This window comes from Rhinichthys klamathensis, unplaced genomic scaffold, assembly GCF_029890125.1.
Source record: "Rhinichthys klamathensis goyatoka isolate OS25496 unplaced genomic scaffold, OSU_Roscu_1.1 h1tg000051l_1, whole genome shotgun sequence".
Lineage (NCBI taxonomy): Eukaryota > Metazoa > Chordata > Actinopteri > Cypriniformes > Leuciscidae > Rhinichthys > Rhinichthys klamathensis.
Window position 1 is genome coordinate 1,759,264 of NW_026606597.1, and position 26,901 is coordinate 1,786,164.

General features: G+C 36.7%; 3 protein-coding genes across 4 annotated transcripts in view; 2 read left to right on the top strand and 1 right to left on the bottom strand.

Moving 5' to 3' along the window:
• Positions 1-26,901, top strand: part of cars1 (cysteinyl-tRNA synthetase 1) — a 107,828-nt gene that overhangs the window by 28,004 nt on the left and 52,923 nt on the right. The gene's annotated exons all lie outside the window — the stretch shown is intronic.
• Positions 763-8,762, top strand: lin7c (lin-7 homolog C (C. elegans)). Its single transcript, XM_056247980.1, has 5 exons — positions 763-905; positions 1,912-2,030; positions 6,162-6,233; positions 6,740-6,949; positions 8,153-8,762. Exons 1-5 carry the CDS (start codon positions 869-871, stop codon positions 8,315-8,317), a joined length of 603 nt encoding a protein of 200 aa, XP_056103955.1. The 5' UTR covers positions 763-868; the 3' UTR covers positions 8,318-8,762.
• Positions 14,395-26,901, bottom strand: part of mybpc3 (myosin binding protein C3) — a 43,077-nt gene continuing 30,570 nt past the window's right edge. The window contains exons 27-34 of the mRNA XM_056247982.1: positions 26,128-26,295; positions 24,256-24,344; positions 23,314-23,509; positions 22,952-23,091; positions 19,340-19,499; positions 19,027-19,163; positions 18,322-18,508; positions 14,395-14,741 (exon numbers count right to left, since the gene is read on the bottom strand). Of these exons, the coding sequence (XP_056103957.1) occupies positions 14,710-14,741; positions 18,322-18,508; positions 19,027-19,163; positions 19,340-19,499; positions 22,952-23,091; positions 23,314-23,509; positions 24,256-24,344; positions 26,128-26,295 (1,109 nt within the window). The 3' untranslated portion in view covers positions 14,395-14,709. The remainder of the gene's footprint in view (positions 14,742-18,321; positions 18,509-19,026; positions 19,164-19,339; positions 19,500-22,951; positions 23,092-23,313; positions 23,510-24,255; positions 24,345-26,127; positions 26,296-26,901) is intronic.

Below are 26,901 nucleotides of genomic sequence, written 5' to 3' on the forward strand. Positions count from 1 at the left end.
TTGATAAAAATGCATATATTTTCTTTCTCTTTGTATTGTTATATCAATATGATACAAGATTATCCTATTCAAATCAATGTGATAAATGAATAAGGTAAAAAGTAATCTAAAAAGCAATCAAAACTTAGTGAGAAGAATACATGAATACAGAATACAGCTAGCCTACATAAAATAAGTAGCCTAATCTAGATGTTACTGGCCTACAATTTTTGTAGTGTAATTTGGAATCAAATGACTTCAATTTGTAAGTAATCTACCTAGCACTGGTATCAAATAAGACCAATCTACGTTTTTATGTAGCCTAACTGATTTAAACCAGTTATGAACAGTCTTAAAGAAAAGAAAAAATGGATGACTAACTTGTAAAACTAGTCCTAGCCGTTTATGCAACCGGCCCCAGGGGCTATCTTCTACTCAAATGATGCGACCATTTGAATGGGCTTAATAAAATAGTATTTGCATGAAAATTTGTGTTAATATAGCAGGTCTAACAGTAATACCATAAAAGTTAAACCAAGGCCGATTCCCTGCTGTATTTGCAACTCTGTATAAAAGGTCTTGCCAAACAGTATTCTTTAGCTGTAATTATATGTTTTATTAATTAAATATATTACATATTCCAAATATATAATAAAAGCATATTTCCTTGGGCTGCTCATAATGAAATATTGTTTCTTGTAGTAGCCTAGTATGCAAAGTGTCTGCACAGAAGCAGCGCAGGTATGATGCTCTTGACTCGTCCTCTAATCTCTTTCCATTACCCACAGCGCTTAAGCTGAGCAGCTAGCTAGCTAACAGCAACAAACACAGCAGCGGAGACGTGAGTCTGGAGCTTTCGCCAAACGCAAACTCAATAACCAGGGCTAAAATGGCTTCTTTAGGAGAACCTGTGCGTCTGGAAAGAGGTAAGCCGCTCGCTGAAACACTTTATGTTGAATGTAATGCTCAGGAGGTTGTGTAAATCACGCTTTTTGCTCTAAACATCCCGCTGTCACTTCATGAAACGGATTAGTGCAGTGGACGACAGCGAGCTAGCTCCCATTCATTGTTTCAAATCATTCATAATATTCAATAAACACCGCGACTTATACGATTTACGTATAAATGTGAAGTATGAACATCTTTTTTCTGTCGTTGAAGCGCGTGTTTACGTTCAATGAAAGTAAAACACAAGGCTAGCTGTCAGAGGTAGCAGTAACGTTAGTAATCTTTTGTGAGCAGCACTGTTAGCATGGTCACGCCAGGTCAGTGTTTAGTAATAGTATTAGACATCAGTGTCACAGTATTTGATTGTTTCTGGTGGTTTAGTACAGTCTTTCAGGGAAATACTGAGACATCACCTTATTTTTAGTCCAACTGAAGTTTATGGGGCTTTATATTGTGAAGAGTGAACGTTGGCTAGTAGATTAGCAAAAGCGCTGATTTATGATGATAATCAGAGGTCTATTGTTATTTTGATATTCGTATCTGTTTGTGTATGTCCTTACAAAGTTAGTTGGTGCATTAGTTGACTTGTGTTAGTTCTGTGGCTGAATCTGAGAACTATACTGTATACAGAGTATTTAAAGATCTCTTCCATCCAGAAGTTATATTATTTTTCAGATTGATTAACAAAGGATATTCCTTCTTAGCTGTAGAGAAATTTGATAGCAGTCCATGCAAAACACGCATATAATAAAAAATAAACATCAGGGTGAACAGTTGTTATTTGTAATTCACTTATATGTCAATTGTTATTTCAATGTAACCTTTTGAAATACTCCAGTCCTGAAGTATTAACTTTAAAAGCGTTTAATATTATTTATTAGGCATAGTTGTTTAGCCTAACACAACATCTCCAGATGGCATGATGCATATGATTATCCATGGTTTTGGTCTTGCCCTCACTGTTTTGCATATGTTCTTCTACAGACATATCTCGTGCTATTGAGCTGCTGGACAAGCTCCAGAGAACAGGGGAAGTGCCTCCCCAGAAGCTGCAGGCACTGCAGAGGGTTTTGCAGAGCGAGTTCTGCAATGCCGTACGGGAGGTAAGTGTGCCAGCATTACATTCATGCATTCAAATGAAATTCAAGGTTATGTTACTTACCAACCACTTTTTTAACCAACACAAAATAGGTGTTGTTTAAAAGCTTAGAAGCTTGGATTTACGGTGAGTATAGGGAATGTGACCATCAACAAGTGCTTTTAAATTAGCTCACATATTAGAAGTGCTCTATTTTCATAGCTTGAAAAAATATCTGTAAAGTCATATATCATTGAAAATGTCTCAACTAGCAGAATCCAACAAGCATAGGCTATTTGTTTCAGTTTGAGACCAAACTATACCAAATAGTTGTATGAAAAAGCACAGCCGACGCACTTGTAAACGATGCTTTTGTGCCACTTTTTTTTTAATTTGTAACTTTGCAAAACCTTAAAAAACCATAGTAGATCACATATCTTTATTTGGAGCAGGTGGTCTCGAACAAGCCCAAACACAACATAAGACAATAATGTGTAGATCACGGAGTGACACGACATGCTGCTTTGCTATGTCTGTGCCATGGAATAGGAGCACACAGCTAAAAGAGTGCAGGTAGTTTTACTTTTATTGTGCCATTTACACAAGTAAGTAGTTCTTGTGTTCAGTAAAATCACTTGTTTGAAGGGTTTTTTGGACCCTTTATGTTTCGAAATAAACTGCTAGCCTACTGAATCCATTGCATGTCTTGTAGAATATGTAACTATGGTGCACTGTCTTCATTATTCCTCGTGTGTCTGCTGCACGTGTTTTGCACATGAGCCGCACGCACCTTAAAACTACGCACTCTAATGATGGACCTTGCTTTATCGACCATGGTTAAGTTTTACCAATTAAATTATTATCGACAGTTAATCGGTCATCGATTAATTGACATTTTAGGCCATTTGGTTACCCATGATGATTTTGGTTGTCCTTTACAACACTGTGTTTGTGATTTATTAGAGATTTGAATAGTGATATTCAGAAGTGATGCAGTGATTTGATTTCTCATGAAGACACAATAACGGTGTCTTTACTTCTTTTTTTTTACTTCAAAACAGTTCATTTTGATATACTGTGGGATTTTGCTTTATTTAGATTTGGGACAGCAAGACTTGACTTTTTAACTTGTCACACTAATGAGACTCATTCACTTAGTACACTTCTGTACACACAAATGTGTCTGTGAAATCTGCATACAAACATTTTCATAAATCCTGTTTCACCTTTTGTACTGAGATTTAGTTTAAATTTAGGAGAAAAATGTTGAAGCAACTGAAACCACACATACCCAAAATCACATACTTTGGGTGGCCTTCTAATCATGTTAAGATGAAATTTTATGGATTTTTTCAGCATATACGAGTAAGGAAATCTGTTATTGCTTGAGCTACAAGGTTTCTCTGTAACAACTCAGTCAGAATCAGATATACATATACAGTATGTACAGCTGGCTAATGAGGTCTGTAATCTGGGTCTTTATTGTGTTTGAAATCGTTTTGAGGAGACTGCGACTTTAGAAAGAGTCATATGTTTGCTGAGAGTGACGAAATTCATGTGCGTATCAATGTTGTGAAAAAAAAGAGCCGACGGAAGTTGTTTCATCCTCGTCATCACCAACCCCCTTTTTCCCGGCCAAGTACACGGCTTATGACTGAAAATGCTCTCATCTCTTATGACAAAGTGCTCATTGGTGTAGTACATGGGTAGTTAGTTATTGTTTTGCAGAAGGACTGGATATTGATTCTGATGTCCACAAATAGCATCCTTCCATTTGTCTGTTTCAGACTGGGCATAAAACTAGTGTTCTGTTGCCCATGTAGTGAATCTAAGACTGTTGGCACTTGACTGGTCTCCTCCCTGCTGCTTGGTCATCTGTCGTGCTCACTGTCGACTCTGAAGTCTCAGCACAAGTGATGCTCGCAGCAGAGATGCTGTTCACGTCTTGCGTGAGAGCCTAGAATAAAGCAGGGGTTTCTGAAGCAAAGATTTATGAAAAGATTTGAAGAGGCTCTTTGAAAATCAGTTAATAAGGATCATCATACTCCTAATACTGTCTACGAGTCAAGGCAGGCACTCATCTTAAATGATTTTGTCCATTTATAAACACTTTTTTCAGTTTTCAGCAGCAATCTAAGAGTTATTTTAGTATGGGTATGTTTAAGTATGTTCAGTTACGACAAAGTAATATCATTGTCATAAAGCAACTGCTTATTTATTTGTAGTGATGCACAGATAACTGATGCCTGGTAACTGATGAATGTCAAATATTAAAATTATATTCTAATGATGTCTAAATCAAGTAAAAATATTTGTTTTAAATATGTGAATTTAGGCTTAATATTATAATGGACAGTATGAAAAATGGATACTCATTTTGAGATTTGCTAAACATGAAATGTAAAGTAGGCTACTGTTTTTATAACAATTCGTTTTAATTAAGCTAAGGTAATCTAAAGGTTATACACTACTGTACAAAAGTTTGGGGTCAGTAAGATTTGTTAATGTTTTTCAAAGAAGTCACTTATGTTCACCAAGGCTGCATTTTTTATGCATTTTATCAGAAATACAGTAAAAAAACGTAATATTGTGAAATATTATTACAATTTAAAATATCTGTTTTCTACTTGAATATATTTTAAAAGATATTTCTTTCCTGTGATGTAAAGCTGAATTTTCAGCACCCTTACTCCAGTCTTCAGTGTCACATGATTCTTCAGAAATCATTCTAATATGCTGATTTGCTGCTCTAGAAACATTGTTTATTATTGGTGTTGAATAGAACATTCAAAAGAACAGCATCTATTTAAAATGCAAATCTTTTGTATCATTACTATCACTTTTGATCCATTTAATGCTAGGGATGCACGATATATATCGGCCACCATATCAGTTTCGGCCAATATGTTTATTTTCAATGTTATCAGCTGAGTTCTGCTGAGACACTTCAGATGTGCACTGTTCACCATGATAGTTGTGTATTGCTTGAAATATGATTGAAATCACTTCAAAAAGGAAAACACAGTCAAGTGAAACATATAGGTCAATAAGTCCTTATAATGAGAACATTATTATAATTGTGTGCTTGGGACATGGCTTTTAATGTTGAGACTTTTGTTTTTGTAATCAGGCTCTCAAAAATTATATATCAACAATATTTGAACAATATATCAGTTATCGGTATCAGCCAAAATGTTCATATCGGTGCATCACTATTTAATGCAAAAAACTAATATCGGCCAATTACTGATATAATATGGAAGACACATTTTTTATTTCTAGAAAAAAACCCATTGCAAATTATTATAGTCTGTTTTATAGTTCAAGCACCGAGATATAGTTTTATAAAATAGAGTTCTAGCACGTTTTATAGTCTCAACAGTTTGTTCAACTCTCCTCCCTGTTGAGTGTGTAAGTCTTGAAAATGCATCATTAGTTCTCTGAAACTCCTGGAAAGTTTAACTTGCTCCCGGGCCTTCACTTATCTACACAGTTTTTAATAAACCCGGTCTCTGGCAGAGACCCAGTCTTTTGTTTTCTCCCGAAATGCTTATTTAGGTTGTTGCATGTGATGGTGCTTGAGTTATGTGCTGTACGATTTGTGATTGATTAGTAACTCAACAGCTTCGTCTCTTAAACATTTACGCTTTGCACTGAACCTCTGAATGCTTGCTTGATTCTCAGATAAACACGAATGACTCGCAGTTGAATGCTGAGGCATGTGGGTGGCCTTATAACAGGGGCCCTGAATGGAAGATGGAATAGAGGTTTAACATGTGCTAAAGCATCAAGAGGCAAGCCATGTAAAGAGATTGATTTGATACTGTAGCCGCCCACTTAATGGTGTGGCTTTCCATTCACCGATTACACCCGGTCTAATACACAGTTGCTCTGTTAATGGTGGCTGTCCACTGAAGATCTGATACAGACTAATGTGATTCATTTAAACTGCTTTTTAAGGGTGAGTTACGATTCACAAGTAATTTAGTTTGTAACTAAACTGAGAAGGATCTGGGAAACTGCCTCAGGTTCTGGAAATCTGGCTCAAATTGTACATCTGTGTTTGTTTACCTGGACAGTTTATCAGAGGACGACCGTAGAGGTTCTATTCAATACTGTATTGTTGAAATTCCAGCATTTTTCCTGTTATTTGCAGGTATATGAGCACGTGTATGAGACAGTGGACATAAATAGCAGCCCAGAGGTGAGGGCGAATGCAACAGCAAAGGTAAGATGCTGAATACCTCCTAATCGAATGGACAAAAGTTTTTCTGTAACTCACAGTAAATCCACACATTTACAGACAGTCAATCTCATTATCTGATTGGCTTGGTTGTAATGCTTTCTTTAACACCACACGGATGGCCTAAAAATATATGAGCAACTAATTTGTGGCATGAAGCCATTTGCAGTTTTTTATTATATAATAAGTAAATAATGTATTTATTTATTCACTACCTTTGAAAAATTTGGGGAACTTTTAAAAAATGTTTTTGAAACAACTGTTCACCAAGCCAGCTTTTGTGCAAAAATGCAGAAAAAAAGTAATACCGGTATTGTGAACTATTATTACAATTTATATATATATATATATATATATATATATATATATATATATATATATATATATTATAGAGATTTTTTGTTGTATATATAATGTTAAATTTTCACAAGACAATAAATGAATGGTACTCATAAGTGGTTGATTTACGGCCATCTTTGCTTCATTCCCAGGCTACAGTTGCTGCATTTGCAGCCAGTGAGGGTCATTCTCACCCCCGTGTGGTGGAGCTCCCAAAAACAGAGGAGGGACTGGGGTTTAACATCATGGGTGGGAAGGAACAAAACTCACCCATCTACATCTCCCGTATCATTCCTGGAGGCATCGCTGATCGGCACGGCGGCCTAAAGAGAGGAGACCAGCTGCTTTCCGTTAATGGAGTGGTATGTATAGCTAATGCCTTGCACAGCCACGTGATCCACAATAACGCTTTTTATGTTGTCATTTTAAACAAGTCTGTTTAAAGCCACTCTATGTAAGATTTTTGGATTAAAATATCCAAAAACCACTATAACAATATTATATGTTTTGTTGATTTGTGTACTTTGCTTATTTCTCTGGATTTAAACATTTGGGATAATGCTTAAATCCAGAGAAATAAGCAGTTTTAACCAGGACACGAACCGGGTCCGTGCGTCGCCTATCAATGACATCATACACCCTCGATTTCCGGTTTTATTTTGTTGAAACCATGGAAACACCAAAGACGCTTTAATATATTATGTGTTTTATTAGACAATTGAGCAACTGTTTGGATACATTCATCGACAGAAAACGAATCATTGTTATACAGCTCAACAAAGTTAGTCTTTTTTTTTTATATCTCGTTTTCTTGATCTACCACGAGTACCATTTTTACCATGCCTATTATCGCAGTGCTAGCTCACTGCAGTGTGCAACAAGTGTCTCATATAGTAGCCGCCGAGCGAACGCACAGAGTAGCATTATAACAACTTTCAACGCATTCAAATGTATTTGATAAAACAGCGCTGCGTTACCCCATGAAGAAGCGGAAGCGGCGCCTACGGCATAATAAAAGCTCCACTGCTCTCGACTCGAGCTGTGTGTGGCGCTTGTCTCTCATTACCAATCGCTCCAGCGGCCTCGTTCCTCTCCAACGGTCTTTTGTAACGTTAATAAATCTTTAATACATTAGCGGTCATCAATGAATATGATTTCTGCCCGAGTCCATTGTATTCTCCACCGTCTGTAGAGGTGAAGACAACAACTCCCATGATTCTGCGAAATCAAGTCGTCATCAAGCTACGCCTTTGTTTTGAATAAGCGACCTCTAGCGGCGAAAAGTTACATTGTTTGGCTTTAACAATAGATTCATTGCATAATTTGTGATAGCTTATATTATTTGAAAGTATGTTTACGTGCATGGGAATGATCGAGCTTTGCCAAATTGAAGTCTGATTAATCCATATACTTTCTGGATGAAGTCGAGCTATAATCGCATTATCTTGAACTTTTTGCAACAAAAAAATATGGACTGGTGCTATTTTAAGCGTTTACATGACATTTCAGATGAATTATTTATTTTGTCTGACTGGGATTGAACTTTTAAAGTGCATGTCTTTCAGAGTGTAGAAGGAGAGCACCATGAGAAAGCTGTGGAGCTGTTGAAGGCTGCTCAGGGGACAGTGAAGCTGGTGGTACGGTACACCCCTAAGGTCCTGGAAGAGATGGAGTCGCGCTTTGAAAAGTTGAGGTCTGCCAAACGCCGGCAACAGAACAATTTCCCCTAGTAGGGCGTCTCGCCTGTGTTCCCCAACCCGCCCCTCCCATTTCTCTCGCTCTCTCTCTCTCTGTCATTGTCTTTAATTCCTCTGCCATCTGTCTTCCTCTTTCACACTCACTCACCCCCTTTCTGCAGCCAGGGATTAGCCACATGTTTGGCACTCCTTTTTGTGAAATTTTCTAATTCCTCACCTCCTGAACAGTTTTTTAACAGTCTTTTCACACACTTCTTTCTCATAGCATGAACACTACTACATGGGCTCTGGATGTTGTCACGTAGACATCACATACATGCACTATCGGTGCATTACTAAGAATGTACTGTCATTTGGGATGTTGATTAGTCAGATATGCAAGGGGACCATTGCAATGTTCAAATCCTGAGGCCATCTGAATGAAAATGTCAAAAAAGTGCCTCAAGAGATTTAAAAAAAAAAAAAAAGAAGAAGAAGAAAAAAAAAGAAATGTCTGTATGTCCCATCGTAGGTTGATTTATGGTCCAAGCACAACACTACCACCTTGTTAAAATGCTAAATGAGTGTAAAAGTTTCATGATCTCTTAAAAAAAAAAAGGGTTTATGGTGTATTGTTTGCCACAGAAGAAGGAAAGGTTCACCAGGATTATGTTAAAATCTTCTTTTGAATCTCCGGAGAGTTAAATAGCAGAGTGGTGACATGAGCATCCTATCGGAATTGCTATATGCTTCAAACACAAAATGTCAGCTGTAAATATACCCCAGTACAAAAAATACCAAGCCGATCCTGCTTGCTGACCCAAACTGATGGACTCCTCATGTTTACAGTACATGTCGAGCTGACACTTTTTTCTTTTATGAAGGAAAAAATGCTGTGAAAATACAGTTATTAATATATCAGCTCTATTTAGTAAGCAAATCCATTTTTATCAACAAAAATAGAGAAAAAATAACCGCTTGGGTCTGTTTAGACTCATTTAGAGCCGCAAAACGTTACATACGGTCACGTTCATGCTATTTAAACAGTCTGCTTTTGATTGAAAATATGTGAATGGAGTTTTTACAAATTCAAGCAAACAACGGTTCAGAGGGGATGCTCGTGGCACTGTTTGGGTGTTAGATAACTGGAAAATGAATTAAAAATAAAACATTTTCGTAGCATATGCAGAAACACAATGAAAGCAGTCACTAGCTCTTATTCCAGCTCTCATTCCAGTTTTTATTTGTAGAATTTAAGATTTTAATTTAAAAGCAGAAACACTAAGTTTAAAACTTTAGTGGGAGATTGTTGTTTTATGGTTTCGTTTTATCGTCTGTTTCATAACGCTTTCTGAACGTTAATGTGGCACTTGCCTTTCAGTCAGCTGTGGGTCCATATGTTACGCCCAGTACATGCTGATTATTACAAACACCTGCATCATGTTTCAGAATTAATTCACTTAAATGGTTATATTAGCATATCATGAAGAAGCAAAACAGCAATGAATGAATGCATAAATGAATGTTAAAGAACATTTTTCACCATGGAGGCATGTCTAAATGAAGCTCAAGTGAAATTGATTCAATCAATTGGTGCTGTCTCTTTTTTTTTTTTTTTACCTGATTAGTTGTTTTTCTGAAAAGTCAGTAATTCATTCACTTATTATGAGGAAAGAGACGCAGATCTGGAGCTGAGATGTTTAAGTTTTATCAGGTCTTCTCCAGATACCTCAGTGGCTAAAGAAGCAGTCCCGTTACATTCACTACTTAAGCTTCAGCACTACTTGTTCATGTAGCCAAATTTTAAGGATTTAATTGACATGTTTTTTTGTTAAATCCTGATTTGTCAAGAATGATTCATGTTTTAAAAGTAGTTTCACACTGCACTTTCTCTTTGTACTCGTTTTCACATGTTTAAAAAAAATGCAACACGCTTGATGTATTTTTAACCTCAAATGCAGGTATTTTCAGTGTCTGACAAGCTTGGAAAAAAAACAATCTATTTTTCTCAGTCTCTCATAAAATATTTAACGCATCTAATTATAGAGGCCCATGACTCACCCTGAGCTGTGAGATACGTAGGTGTTTTGGGGGTGAGACATAAAAGGGAGGTCTGATGTCTTGCATGAAGGAATCATTTGTGTTATTGACAAAAAAGAAGCATCAAGAATCAAGCGATCCCTTTCATTCTTCGGTGTATTATGTGCTCAGGTTGGTTCTTTCTACAATATCATGAATTTTAAAGCATCATGTATCACAAGAGCAATAATAAGACATCCTATCATCATCTCTAACAGGTTACTCACTCCCAATTATACTTGGGTTTTTCCACAGGGGAGGGGGGCCTGACTAACTATTTTTATAACCATTTTCTTTTTTATATTTTACCCATTTTGATAAAGTGATTTTTCTCTCTAGATTTTTTTCCGGGAATGTTTTGTATTGATTTATCTTGGCCACATTCTCCCTGTGATTCAAGTAACAAGACCAAACTTGCATCCTTTTTGGGAGCTCTCTCTGTGTCTGGTCAGCTAGTTTTTAGACTGTTAAGTATCTGTTGGTTTAATGTATTATTTGACAGTTCTGTCTTGCTGTATTGTTACATTAATGTGGATGTATAAAGACTGATCAAGAAATGATTTTTGAGGATAGAGTTTAAATATACTGTGGGTTTAAATCTTTTGTGTGCTTGCTTTTTTTTACTTTGCATGTGTGAAAGAGAAAGATAGATAGTTTTCTTTTCTTTAGAAAACCAAAAGGTGTAATAATTGAATTCCCAGGCAACAGTACAGTTACATCGTTTAGCCAGACTAGTGTGCATTCACCTAAAAACTAGAGGGCGCTGCATGACAACACTGGGCAACAATACTGTTCTCTGGTCTCGGGCTCTTTTGCACTGAAAATCTTGATCAGAATAAATAATTGCAACTTAATTGTTTTAAAAAATTAATAAATGATTTTAATGTTATATAATCCCTCAGTAACAGAAAACAAAGGTTAAAAAGCGCAAACAACATGGAATCACTTTTTTATTTTTTTATTTTTATTAATGAACACTGAAGAAACAAACATAGCATACACTATAGTACAAAACCAAGTGTGGCATTGATTGGTAACGGGATCCGAAAATTATAAATCATAATATTTTAAACATGTTAATGACCTTTTTTTTCTTTCTTTTTTACAATTTCAGAGAAGACGTACAACAATCAAATTTCACTAAACACCTTAAGATTGGGGATGAGTTTAAATACTTTTTTTCATACAAATTGTTGCCAGCAGTAAATTAACAATGTATTCAAGACCTCTATCACAACATTCACATAGCCTACGTGAGTCTTGTGTCGTAAAGCGATGTCACACGGTCACAGACCGATAAAAACTCTCCAGGGATTAGTCTGCCCAATTTAGTTTCTTGTCAACATTTGTCATCGACCGTGTTCCGCTTGTCTCAGGTTGCATCGTTAAGACGGGGCCTGCACGTCACCGAAAGCCTTACTGATTAATAACACGTACTATATAAAAACAATCCCTCTTCTGACAAGGTGTAGAGAGTTTGAACTGTGGTAAGGAAGAAAAAATAGGCCTGCTGTGCTGACTATATTAATGTATGGATCATCAATATGTCATTCAAGCGCACCCTCTGCATTTCCTCGGACTGTTCCGTGCTGAAGTCACGTGGCTCCACTGAAACCAAGGTAAAAAACACCCCTTGATTATATATTCTACCAGTCAAAAGTTTTGGATCGGTAAGATTTGTAATGTTTTTTTTAAAAAGACTCTTCTGCTCACCAAGAATGCATTTATTAGATTAAAAATACAAACAGCAATATTGTGAAATATTATTACAATTTAACAGCAATATTGTGACATATTATTAGAATTGAAATCAGCGGTTTTCTATGTGAATGTACAGGTATAGTAAAGTGTAATGTGATCAAAGCTGCATTTTCAGCATCATTACTCCAGTCGAGATGGTCCTCAGTGCAGAACATGAAATCCACGGGGAGGAGTCGGATCCAGATCCAACTCCTCCCACCTTACATATACCTAAACCTACCCATCTCCGCCCCCTGATCCTTAAATACACCCCTAATGCCTAAACCCACCCCTAATCCTACCCATCTCCACCCCTTGGATCTTGATCCGACTCCTCCCCGTGGATCTTATGTACTGCATTGAGGTGCTACTGCTCCAGTCTTCAGTGTCACATGATTCTTCTTTGATCAAATAATGCCTTGGTGAGCAGAAAAGAAAAGACTTAATTCTTTTAAAAACATTACAAATCTTACCGATCCAAAACTTTTGACTCTTAGTGTATATATATATAGCCTATATATATATGTGTGTGTGTGTGTGTGTGTGTGTGTATACACTCACCAAAAGGATTATTAGGAACACCATACTAATACTGTGTTTGACCCCCTTTCGCCTTCAGAACTGCCTTAATTCTACGTGGCATTGATTCAACAAGGTGCTGAAAGCATTCTTTAGAAATGTTGGCCCATATTGATAGGAGGATAGCATCTTGCAGTTGATGGAGATTTTTGGGATGCACATCCAGGGCACGAAGCTCCCGTTCCACCACATCCCAAAGATGCTCTATTGGGTTGAGATCTGGTGACTGTGGGGGCCATTTTAGTACAGTGAACTCATTGTCATGTTCAAGAAACCAATTTGAAATGATTCGAGCTTTGTGACATGGTGCATTATCCTGCTGGAACTGGCCATCAGAGGATGGGTACATGGTGGCCATAAAGGGATGGACATGGTCAGAAACAATGCTCAGGTAGGCCGTGGCATTTAAACGATGCCCAATTGAATCAGCTTGAATCAGTCGGCCCATTCTCCTCTGACCTCTAGCATCAACAAGGCATTTTCGCCCTCAGGACTGCCGCATACTGGATGTTTTTCCCTTTTCACACCATTCTTTGTAAACCCTAGAAATGGTTGTGCGTGAAAATCCCAGTAACTGAGCAGATTGTGAAATACTCAGACCGGCCCGTCTGGCACCAACAACCATGCCACGCTCAAAATTGCTTAAATCACCTTTCTTTCCCATTCTGACATTCAGTTTGGAGTTCAGGAGATTGTCTTGACCAGGACCACACCCCTAAATGCATTGAAGCAACTGCCATGTGATTGGTTGATTAGATAATTGCATTAATGAGAAATTGAACAGGTGTTCCTAATAATCCTTTAGGTGAGTGTATATATCTATATCTATATATATATAGTCTTACTGTTCTCAGCGTTAGTACAAAAACGTTTTTGCATCGTTTTCTCTGCAAACGTTTTAGTTCAAGGTCCGTCTAACATTTTTTTTATGTTAGGCCTACTTGTTACAGTAAAATGTCCATAATGATTGAAAATTATAAAATGGAATGTTTAATTAATGTTCACATAACCAATTAATTTTTTTTATTTATCTATTTAAAAAAAAAAAAGCGTTAGCAAAACATTCGTAGAACATCTTTCTGTCAGCGGGACATGTAACGTTTAATTAAATCCAAAAATAATAACAAAAAATATTGTTTTTACATGCAAATACGGTTTGTAATATTTTGGCCAGTAATAAAACCAGTTGTGAACAATGAAAGAAATACCTGTGTAGTGTGTGCACAAGGACAGAGACACAGCTGCTTAACTTTAATATGGAACAGGCCATCCAGTCATTTTAACACCTCGGCCATCATGGCATGTCTGGGACTCATTTCAAACATTTCATCCTCTCCAATTGCCACTGGAGAAAATTCCAGAACAAAGCCATGCAGGCCAGCCATGGTATCCATCTGCTCTCAGGATAATACCACTGAGTTGACGCTTCCAGATGGCCTGTGGGACATACTGACCTGTGCATAAAGAATGCATTTGATAGCTGCGCCATCACTCATAGACAGATCATGATGTATGGAAACTTCCGGTAGACACCTGTCTTCCGCTCCCCGGGGGAACGGTTTCTCATGTAGCTAATTGATAGTGTCTGCTAGGTGACGCATTTATGTCGTAGTTCAAAGAAAAAGGAAAAAGGAAATGTCCCGTGTGTTCGGGAAAAATGTGCAAAAATGCAAATGAGTAATATAATTATATTAAGAATGTGTTCAAAAGAAAACCAGACGATAACAATGAGCTTCAAGAAAACTCAGCTTTATTTAGCACGTTATATAACATCAAAGTGTGGATGAGAAAATACTAGACCCTACAGCAGAGATCTTAAATACAGTAAAATGAAGTGAAATAAGATGAACCCAAGCAATAAAGAAAGGAAAACCACACCTAAGCACAAACCATGGGATGTTAGTGAGAAACGTGGAGCACAAGCAAAAGAAGAAAACCACTGAAATATTCCTTTGCTCTGTCATTTGATCACGGACATGTCATAGGGATCAGTTTCAGGAGACAGAAAAAGGATAGTGACACAGTTTCTCCAACCCGTTACGTCTCTCTCATTTCTTGATGTCTTCTTTTATGACAGGAGCTGCAATGAAGTGAAAGAACCATTATTAGATTACATCCTGCATTTACAAGAAGAAAAAAGGCTACCACTGTAGAATTACCTAAAGTTACCTTAAATTATGTTTAAAATAATTCATATTATACATCTGAGTGATCTACAACAAACCTGCATGCATTTCAGAGCTCCATCTTCAAAAGTGGATGGACCCATTTTTGTTAATTTTGATCATATAAAACTGTACTGGACATTGAGAGTTAAGAAGTTTAATGTTCATTTGAAATGAGTTACTCTTTATAAATGTATAGATAGATAACCCGTGGAAATGTTCAATGTCCAATAAGTTCGAAAAACATGGATAAGTGCACCTGTTGAAATAGTTTGGGGTCAGTAAGATTTTTTTTTAAGATAAAAAAAAGATATACTTTCATTCAGTAATGGCACAATACATTGTTTAAAAGTGACAGTAAAGACGTTAACATTGTAAACAAAAAAACAAACAAAAAAAAATGAAAAGATTTCGGTTTCAAACTATGTTCTTTTGAACTTTCTATTCATTAAAAATCCTGAAAGAAAGTATCACGGTTTTCACACAATTATTAAGCAGCACAACTGTTTACAATGCTGATAATAATAAGAAATGTTTCTTGAACACCAAATCAGCATATTACAATGATTTCTGAAGGATCTTGTGAAACTGAAGACTGGAGTAATCATGCTGAAAATTCAGCTTTTCCATTACAGTTATTGAAGATTGTGATAATATTTGACAATATTATTGTTTACTGTATTTTTGATCAAATAAATGCAGCCTTGGTGAGCATAAACAGTTTCTTTCAAAAACATTAAAAAAACATCTTACAGAGACCAAACCTTTGAACAGGTGTACTTCAACTGTATGTGCAACACTAATATTAGTTCTGTCAGTATCTGGTGGCTCAGAGACCAAGGGTGCTTCTCATTTCTTTAATTGTGCTTCCTAGTGTCCTTTTCTTCACATCACGTCTAATCTCCTCCATCTCAAGATACAAGGGAAGGATTCAAGGATCAGACGCAAGGACAAAGGCATCATAGCAATACACACAGTATATGTGTATGTACGTTGAATACTTGTTTATATGTGGTTATAGCCTATATATATATATATTCTAAACAACGTTACAGAAAAGTTTGGATTGAAATCATAGGAGGAGAATGAATGTGTGTATCATGTGTTTCAGCAAACATCTTCATAGGATGCAAGCTTTACCTCTCCTCGCACTGCTTTTAGAGAATAGATATGTCCTTCGTGATGGCCGAGTTCGATCGATGTCAGTATTGAAAAGCACCCAGACAGGCTGGATTCGAGACAGTGTTTGTTAGAGAAAGTGCATGCAGTGTGGGTGTGATTGCAACACATGGGGAACCATCATGCTTACCTTGGACACATTTCACACAGAGCAAACCTGAGCTTACTGTTTACTCGCGCACTGAGGGAGTGAGGGCGGAAGGGAATGTGAAGGGAAACAGGAAGTAAGGAGTAAGTATTAAAGTGTGACACACGTCAGGAATCATGGATCACTAGAAAGAGATCCATTCTGGACCTTCAGATACACCTCTAGGTCCAATCCAACAGTTATTAACCACAACGAAACATTTGGATTTATGCCAGGACATGTCATCCATGTTTCTTTATTTAGTTTGAGTAAAACTGCCATCACATTTTTTGTTTCTAACTCACAGCAGACTCCGTATTAACATTTTATAAAATTAAAATAAAATGTTAATACAGCATGGGTGGATTTTGATCTACATGTCTCAGCATATATCTTTCATTTGATCATAAGACTGCTCTTATGTTCAGCGGCCATTCATGTGAGTTTCATTCATTCACGTATACATACACTACCATTCAAACGTCGGTAAGAATTTTAATGGGTTTTTTTGTTGTTTTTTTAAACCTCTTCTGCTCATCAAGGCTGCTTTTTTTAAAAATACAAAATATTTTTTCCAAAATACAGCAAAAACAGTAATATTGTGAAATATATTTATAGAATCATTACTCCAGTCTTCAGTGTCACATGATCCTTCAGAAATCATTCTAATATGCTGATTTGCTGCTCAAGAAACATTTATTATTATTATTATCAATGTTGAAAACAGTTATGTAATTTTTTTTCAGGATTATTTGATGAATAGAAAGTTCAAAAGAACAGAATTTATCTGAAATAGAATTTTTTTAACATTATACACTACCTTTTTTTTTTTTTTAAGAAATTAAAACTTTTATTCAGCAAGGATGCATTAAATTGATCAAAAGTGACAGTAAAGACCTGTATAATGTTACAAAAGCTTTCTATTCATTAAAGAATCCTGAAAAAATTCAACATTGATAATAATAAGACATTTTTCTTGAGTAGCAAAGTAAGTTTGCTGATGAATGATTAGAATTGAATGATAGCTTAGAATGATTTCTGAAGGATCATGTGACTGCTGAAAATTCAGCTTTGCCATGAAAGGAATAAATTATTTAAAAATATGTTCAAATAAAATGTAAAAAAAATTCACACTATTATTGTTTTTGCTGTATTTTGGATCACATAAATGCAGCCTTGGTGAGCAGAGGAGACTTCCTTTAAAAATCTTTTTTAAAAATTACCAATCTAAAACTTTTGATAGATAGATGATTAGATAGATAGATGATAGATAGATAGATGATTAGATAGATAGATAGATGATATATAGATAGATGATTAGATAGATGATTAGATAGATGATTAGATAGATAGATAGATGATAGATAGATGGATGATAGATAGATGATTAGATAAATGATTAGATAGATAGATGATAGATAGATGATTAGATAGATAGATGATAGATAGATTAGATAGATGATTAGATAGATGGATGATAGATAGATGATTAGATAAATGATTAGATAGATAGATGATAGATAGATGATTAGATAGATAGATGATAGATAGATTAGATAGATGATTAGATAGATGATAGATAGATAGATAGATAGATAGATAGATAGATAGATATATAGATAGATAGATAGATAGATAGATAGATAGATAGATAGATAGATAGATAGATAGATAGATAGATAGATAGATAGATAGATAGATAGATAGATAGATAGATAGATAGATTAATGTTAAAAATAACATTACTATTCCAGTTTCCACCAAAAATTAAGCAGCACAACTGTGATCAACATTAATAATAATAATGTTTCGTGAACATCCAATCAGTATATTAGAATAATTTCTGAAGGATCATGTGACACTAAAGGCTGGAGTAATGGCTGCTGATTTTTTTTTTAATATATTTAAAAAAAAACAGTCACTTTAAAACTGTAATAATATGTCACAATATTTCTATATTATTGTATTTTTGATCATAAATAGATTCAGCATCGGTGAGCATAAGATACTTCTTTCAAAAACATAAAAAAATCTTTCTCACCACAAACTTTTAAACAGTAGTGTAATTACTAGAAAAATCAGATATAAAATATACAGTGTGTAACAATGAGACAATTTTCAATGAGACATCAACCAAATGATCCTAAGTAAATCTCTCAGTCGCTCTTGAGCAAGAGGCAAGTACTTACAGCGAACTTCCAGTTTGCATTCTACTAAGTCTTCTCCGCTTGCGTTGACCGCCTTACACATGTACACACCTCCATCAAACGGACACGGCTTACGGATCTCCAGAGTCAGCACACCCTGATTGCTGAACATACGATACTTGGCCTCGTTTGTAATGTCCATCTTGTTTTTGTACCATGTGATTTTAGGCTGCACAAAACAATGAGATGTAAGTTGAAACAGATTATCTTTCCAATTTTCAGATAAGATAGCTATCCAAATCTCCTGCCATTTCTTTCTTCGAACCTGCTAACATCTGGGTTAAGATACTAATATATTTATCAGAATTATGTTTAAAACAAAATGAAACATTTCAAGAGCAGGGTAACATGATTCGGTGTTTTTGTAATTTCTACTACATGGTCAAAATAAATGGACTAATTTGAACTCTTACAAGGTTGGGCCGAGATTTTCCACTTCTACATGACAATATTTTTGGGAACAAAGTGAGGACGTTTGGGATGAATTGTAATGCCGACAGTGAGCCAGAGCCCATTAGTGACCTCACTGATGCTCTTGTGTCTGAATGAGAGCAAAAGCCCAGTTACATTCCTTTCAGTTTGAAATGAAATGCTAAACAAGCAGAAATGAGTGTGATATTTTGTGCTCATACTTTTGGCTATATACAGTAGTGCATAACCATTGATAGTAAGGTCACACAAGCTCACCTTAGGGATGCCTCTTACGGAGCAGCTGAGTGTAGCGTTGTATCCGGATATAACTGAGCGACTCATGAGAGGATGTGTGAACTTGGGGGCCTCAGAGAAATCATGATCTTTGTAGGAAGGATGCTTATACACAATGCCTGTAAAGAGAACCAAAACATTTTATCAGGAGATCTGGGTGAGCTACATGGGAATTAGAAAGATTTCAAATACTAACAGCCTAACCACCAAATTCTAGCAGAAGTATTCTTGCTATCTACACTGCATACTAGTGAGCAGACATGAGAATCTAGTGTATCTGGGCACAAATGGTCACCTGTTTTCTGGATGTAGGCACTGTCTTTGGAAAGGCAAGGCTCTGGACTCAGACCCACCATGTTTATGGCGTACACACGAAACACATACTCATTCCCCATGATCAGGTCTGATACCACACAATTAGTGCGACGATACTGTTCATACACAGTGTACCATTCCTGCGAAGAAAAGAAAAAACAAATAAACGTAGTCATATATTGTGTACCACATTGAGAGACACCCTTTACTGTGTTTAAAAGCTTTATCTGTTCTTCTCTGAAACTGACTAGACCATAACTTTATGACAAAAATATCTGTTTTGTGGAAATAATTAAAATATCCATAAAATAATATATTATTATTTTATATAAAATAATATATTATTTTATAGATACTTAAACTACCGTTCAAAAGTAAAAAAAAATTAATACTTTTATCCAGCAAGGATGCATTAAATTAATGAATAGTTAAAGTAAAAGCATGTATTGTTACTAAAGATTTTTATTAATCAAAGGAATTATGCATCAAAATTTCCACAAAAATATTAAGCAGCACAACTCTTTTCAACACTGATATTAATGAGAAATGTTTCTTGAGCACCAAATCAGCATATTAACTCTTTCCCCGCCAGCATTCTTTTTTTAAAGTTGCCAGCCAGTGCCAGCATTTTTGATAATTTTCACAAAATGTTCATGAATATTTTTGTTGTATGAATATCTGATATCTGAACATGCAATATGTCAAAAGAAAAAGCAGAGCCTAGAATTTAAAAAAAAAGCAGAGCTAGAAAAAAACTTCATGTATTTGTTTTAATCAACACTTGAATGTGGGTAAGTTTCATTAAAAGCAAAAAGCTGAGAAAAATGCGTATTTGTCAAAGACTACATCCAGATCGGATTCACAACGATGATCAAAACATAGATGGAGTAGATCGAGTCAATCAACACCTTCAAAGCATCACAGTCCTGTACCTCGTCCTGGGTCGACATTTCATTCAGTAACATTAGGCAGTTTTGATGCTGTTTAATTGTTGATGATCACGTTATTTTACATAATGCGTCTGCTTCCATTATATGCTATCACTTGTTTCTGCTTCGTCTTCACATCATGTCTTTGATCAGAAGATTCAGACTGGAGTAACGATGCTGAAAATTCAGCTTTGCCATCACAGGACTAAATTACATTTTAAAATATATAAAATAAGAAAACTTTTAAATTGTAATAATAGTTCACAATATTAGGTTTTTACTGTATTTTTAAAGGTACAATATGTAAGATTTTTGTAATAAAATATCCAAAAATCACTTGCACAGTGTGATATATTTCCTGCAGTTGTGTACTTACAATATCCCAAAAGTTCCCAAAGATTTTTAATTTCAGAGAAATTCCAATCTTAAATAATGGCTCGTCCCTGTTCACTTGTCGCCTGTCAATGAAGTAATATCTGCGTTATCCCTGGTTTCCGCTCATACATGGCGACAGACGTGGACAACTGTCTTACGTCTAGCGGCACGCTCACGCTGTTGTTTTTCCGTTCAAGCAGACTTTGGCAAGCAGACTTTGGGACAAAAGGAGAACTAAAACAAGGATTAATATCAGCATGGCGTTTTCGAGATGCTGAGAGCTCCACGTCCACGACTAACTTCGACTTGACAGGGACGCCGCTCTTGCATGTACTTTATTAGACAGGTGAGCAAATGTACATAAAACTAGTCAATGTTTTATAGCTCAACATGATGAAATGTTATAATATGATCAGTATGTTATTCTAATGTTCTTATCATCTAGCTTACTGCTAGTCTCATACAGCCAACAAACTAACACATAGAATAACATTTTATAACTTTCAACACACTCAAATGCAGTTTGAAAGTTTCCAACTGAAACAGCGCTGCGTTACCTCACAAGTTTCATTCGTCTAATAAACTGGATTCAGTTTATGAGTAGTAATACTGCACTTGTGGGTAGTTCGGTAGAATGAAATGTCCTTATTCCTTTATATCCGTCACCGTGGGACTCGCGTGTGGCGCTGATATCTGTCTCTCATTAGCAATCGTGCCATGCTTCATACCACAGTCATGTTAAAAACATCAATGTATTCACTCATCCATAAACATTATTAGATCCATCAGCATGACAAGTTCCATAATTCCGCTTATGCGTCATCAACCTACGCCATTGATATTGTAAGAGGTTAGCGACCCCTAGCGGCGAAAAAATAATACATATTGTAGCTTTAATCAAATATATGCATTCTTGGTGAGCAAAAGACACTTATTTCAAAAACATTACAAAATCTCACCGAGCCCAAACTTTTCAAAAGTAGTGTATTTAAAATGTATTACTTCATTTTATTTATTGCAGGGTGGGGGTTGCATTGGATTTAACTGTTTGTACACGTTTCATGTTTTCTTTGTGATGGTTGTAGCCTATGTGTATGTTCATTCAGAAATGTAAAATTTATTTTAAAGCTCAAACCTCAATGAATTAATTATTTTATTTATTCTTTGTTTTTTACAGCTTAACTATAAAAATGGGCATAAAAACACTACATGTTCATGTTCATTGTGAACCACTTTGTCATATGGTCACCAGCAAACAGTATGTGGCTATACTATGGCACCAATTATCCGTGCTAATCTAAAACATTGTCACGTGGCTCTCAGATGTCTGAATACACCACTGTAAAATCATTCCGTCCATTGTTATAGAAGTAGACAATGGGGAAAACGTTGTAGGATTGCTTAGCACATGAATTAAGCCGAAGTGTCATTACTATGTCCGTGGGAGCAGTAGATGCAGAAGCAGGTAAATGGCCTGCCTATGAATGTGCCCCAAGGCCTGCAGCCTAAAGAGCTTTTATATTTAGCAGCAGAGCATCTCCGATTTCTGATTGAGATTATCCTGTGAAACCTGATAATTCGTTGTCTTCCTGCCTGCTGCTCTGAACACAGCGAGAAGAATAGACTGGCTTTAGTAACAATGTGAGGTGAAACCCAAACCGGGTGCTTTTTATTTAGCTGCTAACTTTAGTGGCTCAAGAGTACAAAGGGGTAAAGAGAGCACTATAATGACAGCACTTAAATCAGGGCAAGGCCGCGGGCTAAGATTACAGCATGCCTGCACCGAAGGGGGCACAGGTGCCATGGAGTGGTGAGCGGTAGGGGTCTTTTTGGAGCTTTGGGTACTGGATGTTCTGGATGCTGTTCCTCTGGCCCTCAATTCAGTGCCACTGGCCAACTGTATATCACAATAGAGGCCATAAACTTAGAGTGTCCCTGCAATGCTGTGCCACTGATGAATAGTGTACATACATTACTCAATTACAGTGATCACAAGCTTAGCTGCTTTAGATAGACAATGGTAGGCTGTCAGTGTGGGGAGGCTTACGAACCCACTAACTCTTCTCTCTTTTTCCTCAAATTCTTGCTCTGAGTCTGAGTTTTACTACTAACAGTGCTCAGCAGGGGAGCAGAGCTCTCTAACAGTACATACAGTATGTATAACTCAATATCAAACAGAACAGGTAGGGCAGTCATTTTCTAAATAAAATAAAAAATAAAATAAAATAAAATAAAATAAAATAATTTTCCATTTCAGCAAAATGCCTAGTTTGTAGGTTTGGGTTTACCATGGTTTTCTTGTCAGCCTTCTGGATGGTGTAGCCTGTGATGTCACAGTTGCCATTATCCTTGGGTGGTTTCCACTCCAGGGCAACGTTGAAGCCCCAAATATCCATCACCTTTAAACTTTGGGGTGGGCCTGGCAGGTCTGAAATTAGAAGAGAACGAAATGCGTTCTGATGTTTACTGATGCAAACAAAGACACAAGTACTATATAGAAGAAAACGCATTCTGTTACTGTGATCAGAAACTGTGAACATTGTACTGTATGTAATTACTACATGTTATTCTTGGGCAACTGTGTCAAATCTGGTCAAAAATACAGGTTAAACTGACAGTGTATGCTAACAAACAGGTCCTAGTAACTTACCAACAATCTGTATATTCACATTGGCTTTGTCCTCCACATTCTCAATTTGCACTTGAACATCATACTTCCCAGAATCCTTTCTCTCAGATCTCCTGATGAAGAGGATGGTATCAGTGTCGCTGTTCCGTATGCTGACCAGCTTAGGGTCCAGAGGCTCATTGTTTTTTGTCCAGGTTACTTGCGGCCGTGGTTTACCCTTAAAAGTGGGTGAAGAATGTGTCAAGACATCTCACTAACTATATTACTGACAAGAAACATAAAAAGTACTTATGTTATGACAAAAATACATATAGGGGGTGGTGATGGCGCAGTGGATAAGACACATGCCTTTGGTGTGAGAGACCCGGGTTCGAATCCACTGTGAGACACCAATGTGTCCCTGAGCAAGACACTTAACCCCTAGTTGCTCCAGAGGCGACCTCTGACATATATAGCAATTGTAAGTCGCTTTGGATAAAAGCGTCAGTTAAATGTAAAAATGGATGGAGATGTTTTAGACACTAGAGTTCCCTATAGGGGTGTCATTGACTGCAATCTGTATGCAGCCTCCTTCATTGTATTTCAGCCATAGAGTACAGTGTATTTATACAGTGAGAGGATGAAGATGTATGTTTCACAAACTGGGTTCTGTGAACAAACAAGTGGACAAGTTACAGTCTAGCCGAACACTGAAGCTCTGGCTGATGGAAACAGTTGGAGGTCAAAGTCTGCATCAAAAGAGGACAGCCAATGGCTTCATTCTGTGACAAATAATGCAGCTGGATACAGCAATAGAGAACTTTGCTGGATCTTTTCATAGCACTCAGAGGATGCCTGCCAAGAAATTAATCTAAATTGTTTGCATTTGAAAGAGGTTCAAATGAATTATTCACATGTTCTGCGGCATCATTTTGTTAGGTATTTGCATGTTACAAACACAGTCTGAAGGATGACTTTTCTCACCTGGAAGGGGATTACCAGGTTAATCGTTTCTCCTACTTTCTTGATGAGTGTTTGACGAAGGTTACGGGGAAGCCAGATTTTGGGCCGCTCTGCAATAAGAGAATGTAAGTGATTCATGAAGATAATAGCCTATCTTACCCTTTTCCATCTAATTTCCTTCCCAACACTAGACTATAATGTGATGTGATAGATGGATCTTCACTTAAAAATAAAGCTTATTTGTCACATTACCATGTATAAACATAGCTTGAGTCTATTATCAAGTAGACTCATCTGTAGCAAGAGGCCTCACATATCATATCTGTAAACACAATCTATTAAGGGAGAACAGGCCAATATGTAGGTCAGAGAAGAACTGCACCCTCCCCCATCGACACTGTTACTGAACTGAATTGAATCAACATTAAACTCTAGCAGCCCACACTGTGCAAAAAGTAATCGTTGTGTTTTGTATCCCAGGGAAAAACACACCTTAAAGGGTTAGTTCACCCAAAAATTCAAATTACTGTCAGTATTTACTCACCCTAATGTTGTTCCAACCCCGTAAGACTTTCGTTCATCTTCGGAACACAAATTAAGATATTTTTGATGAAATCTGAGAGCTGGATCACTCCTTCATAGGCTGCAATGTAATGTCATCTGCCGGCCCAGAAAAATTAGTAAAGACATTGTTAAAATAGTCCAAGTGACTACAGTGGCTCAACCTTAAGTTTATCAAGCGACGAGAATACTTTTTGTGCGCAAAACAAAACAAAAATAACGACTTTATTCAACTATTCATTTTCTTCTGTGTGGGCCTCTGACGCGAGTTCACGAGAGCGCCACGACGCATGAGCGAGAACTGAGAAGACGACGCAGATGGGTCTCGATGTAGTGTTTAAAATGGTTCTTAAGTGTGCATTTCCTGGATGTCCGAATCGTGAGAAACCAACGAGAAAATGTAAAAGTGCCTTACCAATGCCCCACAATGAATGGCTTACCTTTCACACTTTCCCATCAAATGATCGTGAGCGTCATCTTCTCAGTTCTCGCTCATGCGTCGTGGCGCTCTCGTGAACTCACTCAGAGGCCCACACGGAAGAAAATGAATAGTTGAATAAAGTCGTTATTTTTGTTTTGTTTTGCGCACAAAAACTATTCTCGTCGCTTGATAAACTTAAGGTTGAGCCACTGTAGTCACTTGGACTATTTTAACGATGTCTTTACTAACTTTTCTGGCCCGGCAGATGAAACTACCAAGCAGTGATCCAGCTCTCAGATTTCATCAAAAATATCTTAATTTGTGTTCCGAAGATGAACGAAAGTCTTACGGGGTTAGAACAACATGAGGGTGAGTAATTACTGACAGAATTGTCATTTTTGGGTGAACTAACCCTTTAAGACGTTGAGGGGGACATTGAGGGGGACAAGTCAGTCAGTAATAATTAGAAATGGCCAATTTGTCCCCCCAATATTTGGAATTCTTGCACTGCTCTGCTGCACTCCATTACGCAGCAATGCACATTGTTAGGATGATAAAAAGGTTTAAAAGTTACATTTTTAGTCTGGTCTGATTCAGAGGTCTAACAGCACTCATTGATGTCAAAATGATTGAGATGGCCCAATCAAATCAAAGTAGGCGGGGTTTACTGTTCACAAAACCAGAGCGTGAATTCCAGTGCAAAGCATCAGTTTAACGTTGAAAGAGAGTGAGAGATGTAAATATCGAAACATTTAATACAACTTTTACGATAGAAATGTTAAAACACTGACAGTTACATCCAGTGATGCAAACTACTCGAATGAAAAATGATTATTTCCCAACTAGAACTAGGTAATGATCCCATGATGGGCTAGCCTAACATTTTGAGATTATTCTCTGTCTTCACTCACGCATGATTTCACGGATGGTGACTGCTTGTTGCAGTGTGGCTGGAGGGCTTGGGCCTGCCATGTTATACGCCCTCACGCGGAACTGCATCTTCTCTCCAGTTGGCAGGTCACGGATGATCACAGAGGTCCTATCTGTGAGACCCGAAAATGCAGGGATCCATTCATCAGCTATAGAGATGAAATAAAGTTTTCAGACACAGAATATTGAGGATTTATTCTAAAAAGCATTTTGATGCCGTTGAAAATATTGTTTTTACACCAGGATTGCTAAAAATAAGAAATAAATACTAGTGCATTGTTACATGAGTTGATGTAAAATAGGTTTGATGGAGATACATTTCATACAAATATATCACTAGGCTGAAGCTACACTACAGTTCAAAATGTTTGAGGTCGGGAAGATTTTTCATAGTTACTAAAATTTTCTATTTCAAATTAATGCTGTTCTTTTGAACTTTCTATTCATCAAAGAAACCTGAAAAATAAATAAATAATCGCAAAAACTTTAGGTTTTGATAACAAGACGAAATGTTTCTTGAGCACCAAGTCAGCATATTAGACACTGAAGACTGGAGTAATGGCTGCTGAAATTTCAGCTTTGCCATCAAAGGAATAAACTACATTGTAAAATACATTAAAATAGAAAACAGTAATAATAGTTCAGAATATTTCTGTTTTTGCTGTATTTTTGCTGTAAAAATGCAGCCTTGGTGAGCATAAGAAAAAAATCTTACCGAACCCAAAATTTTGAACAGTTGTGTACAGTTGTGTTCA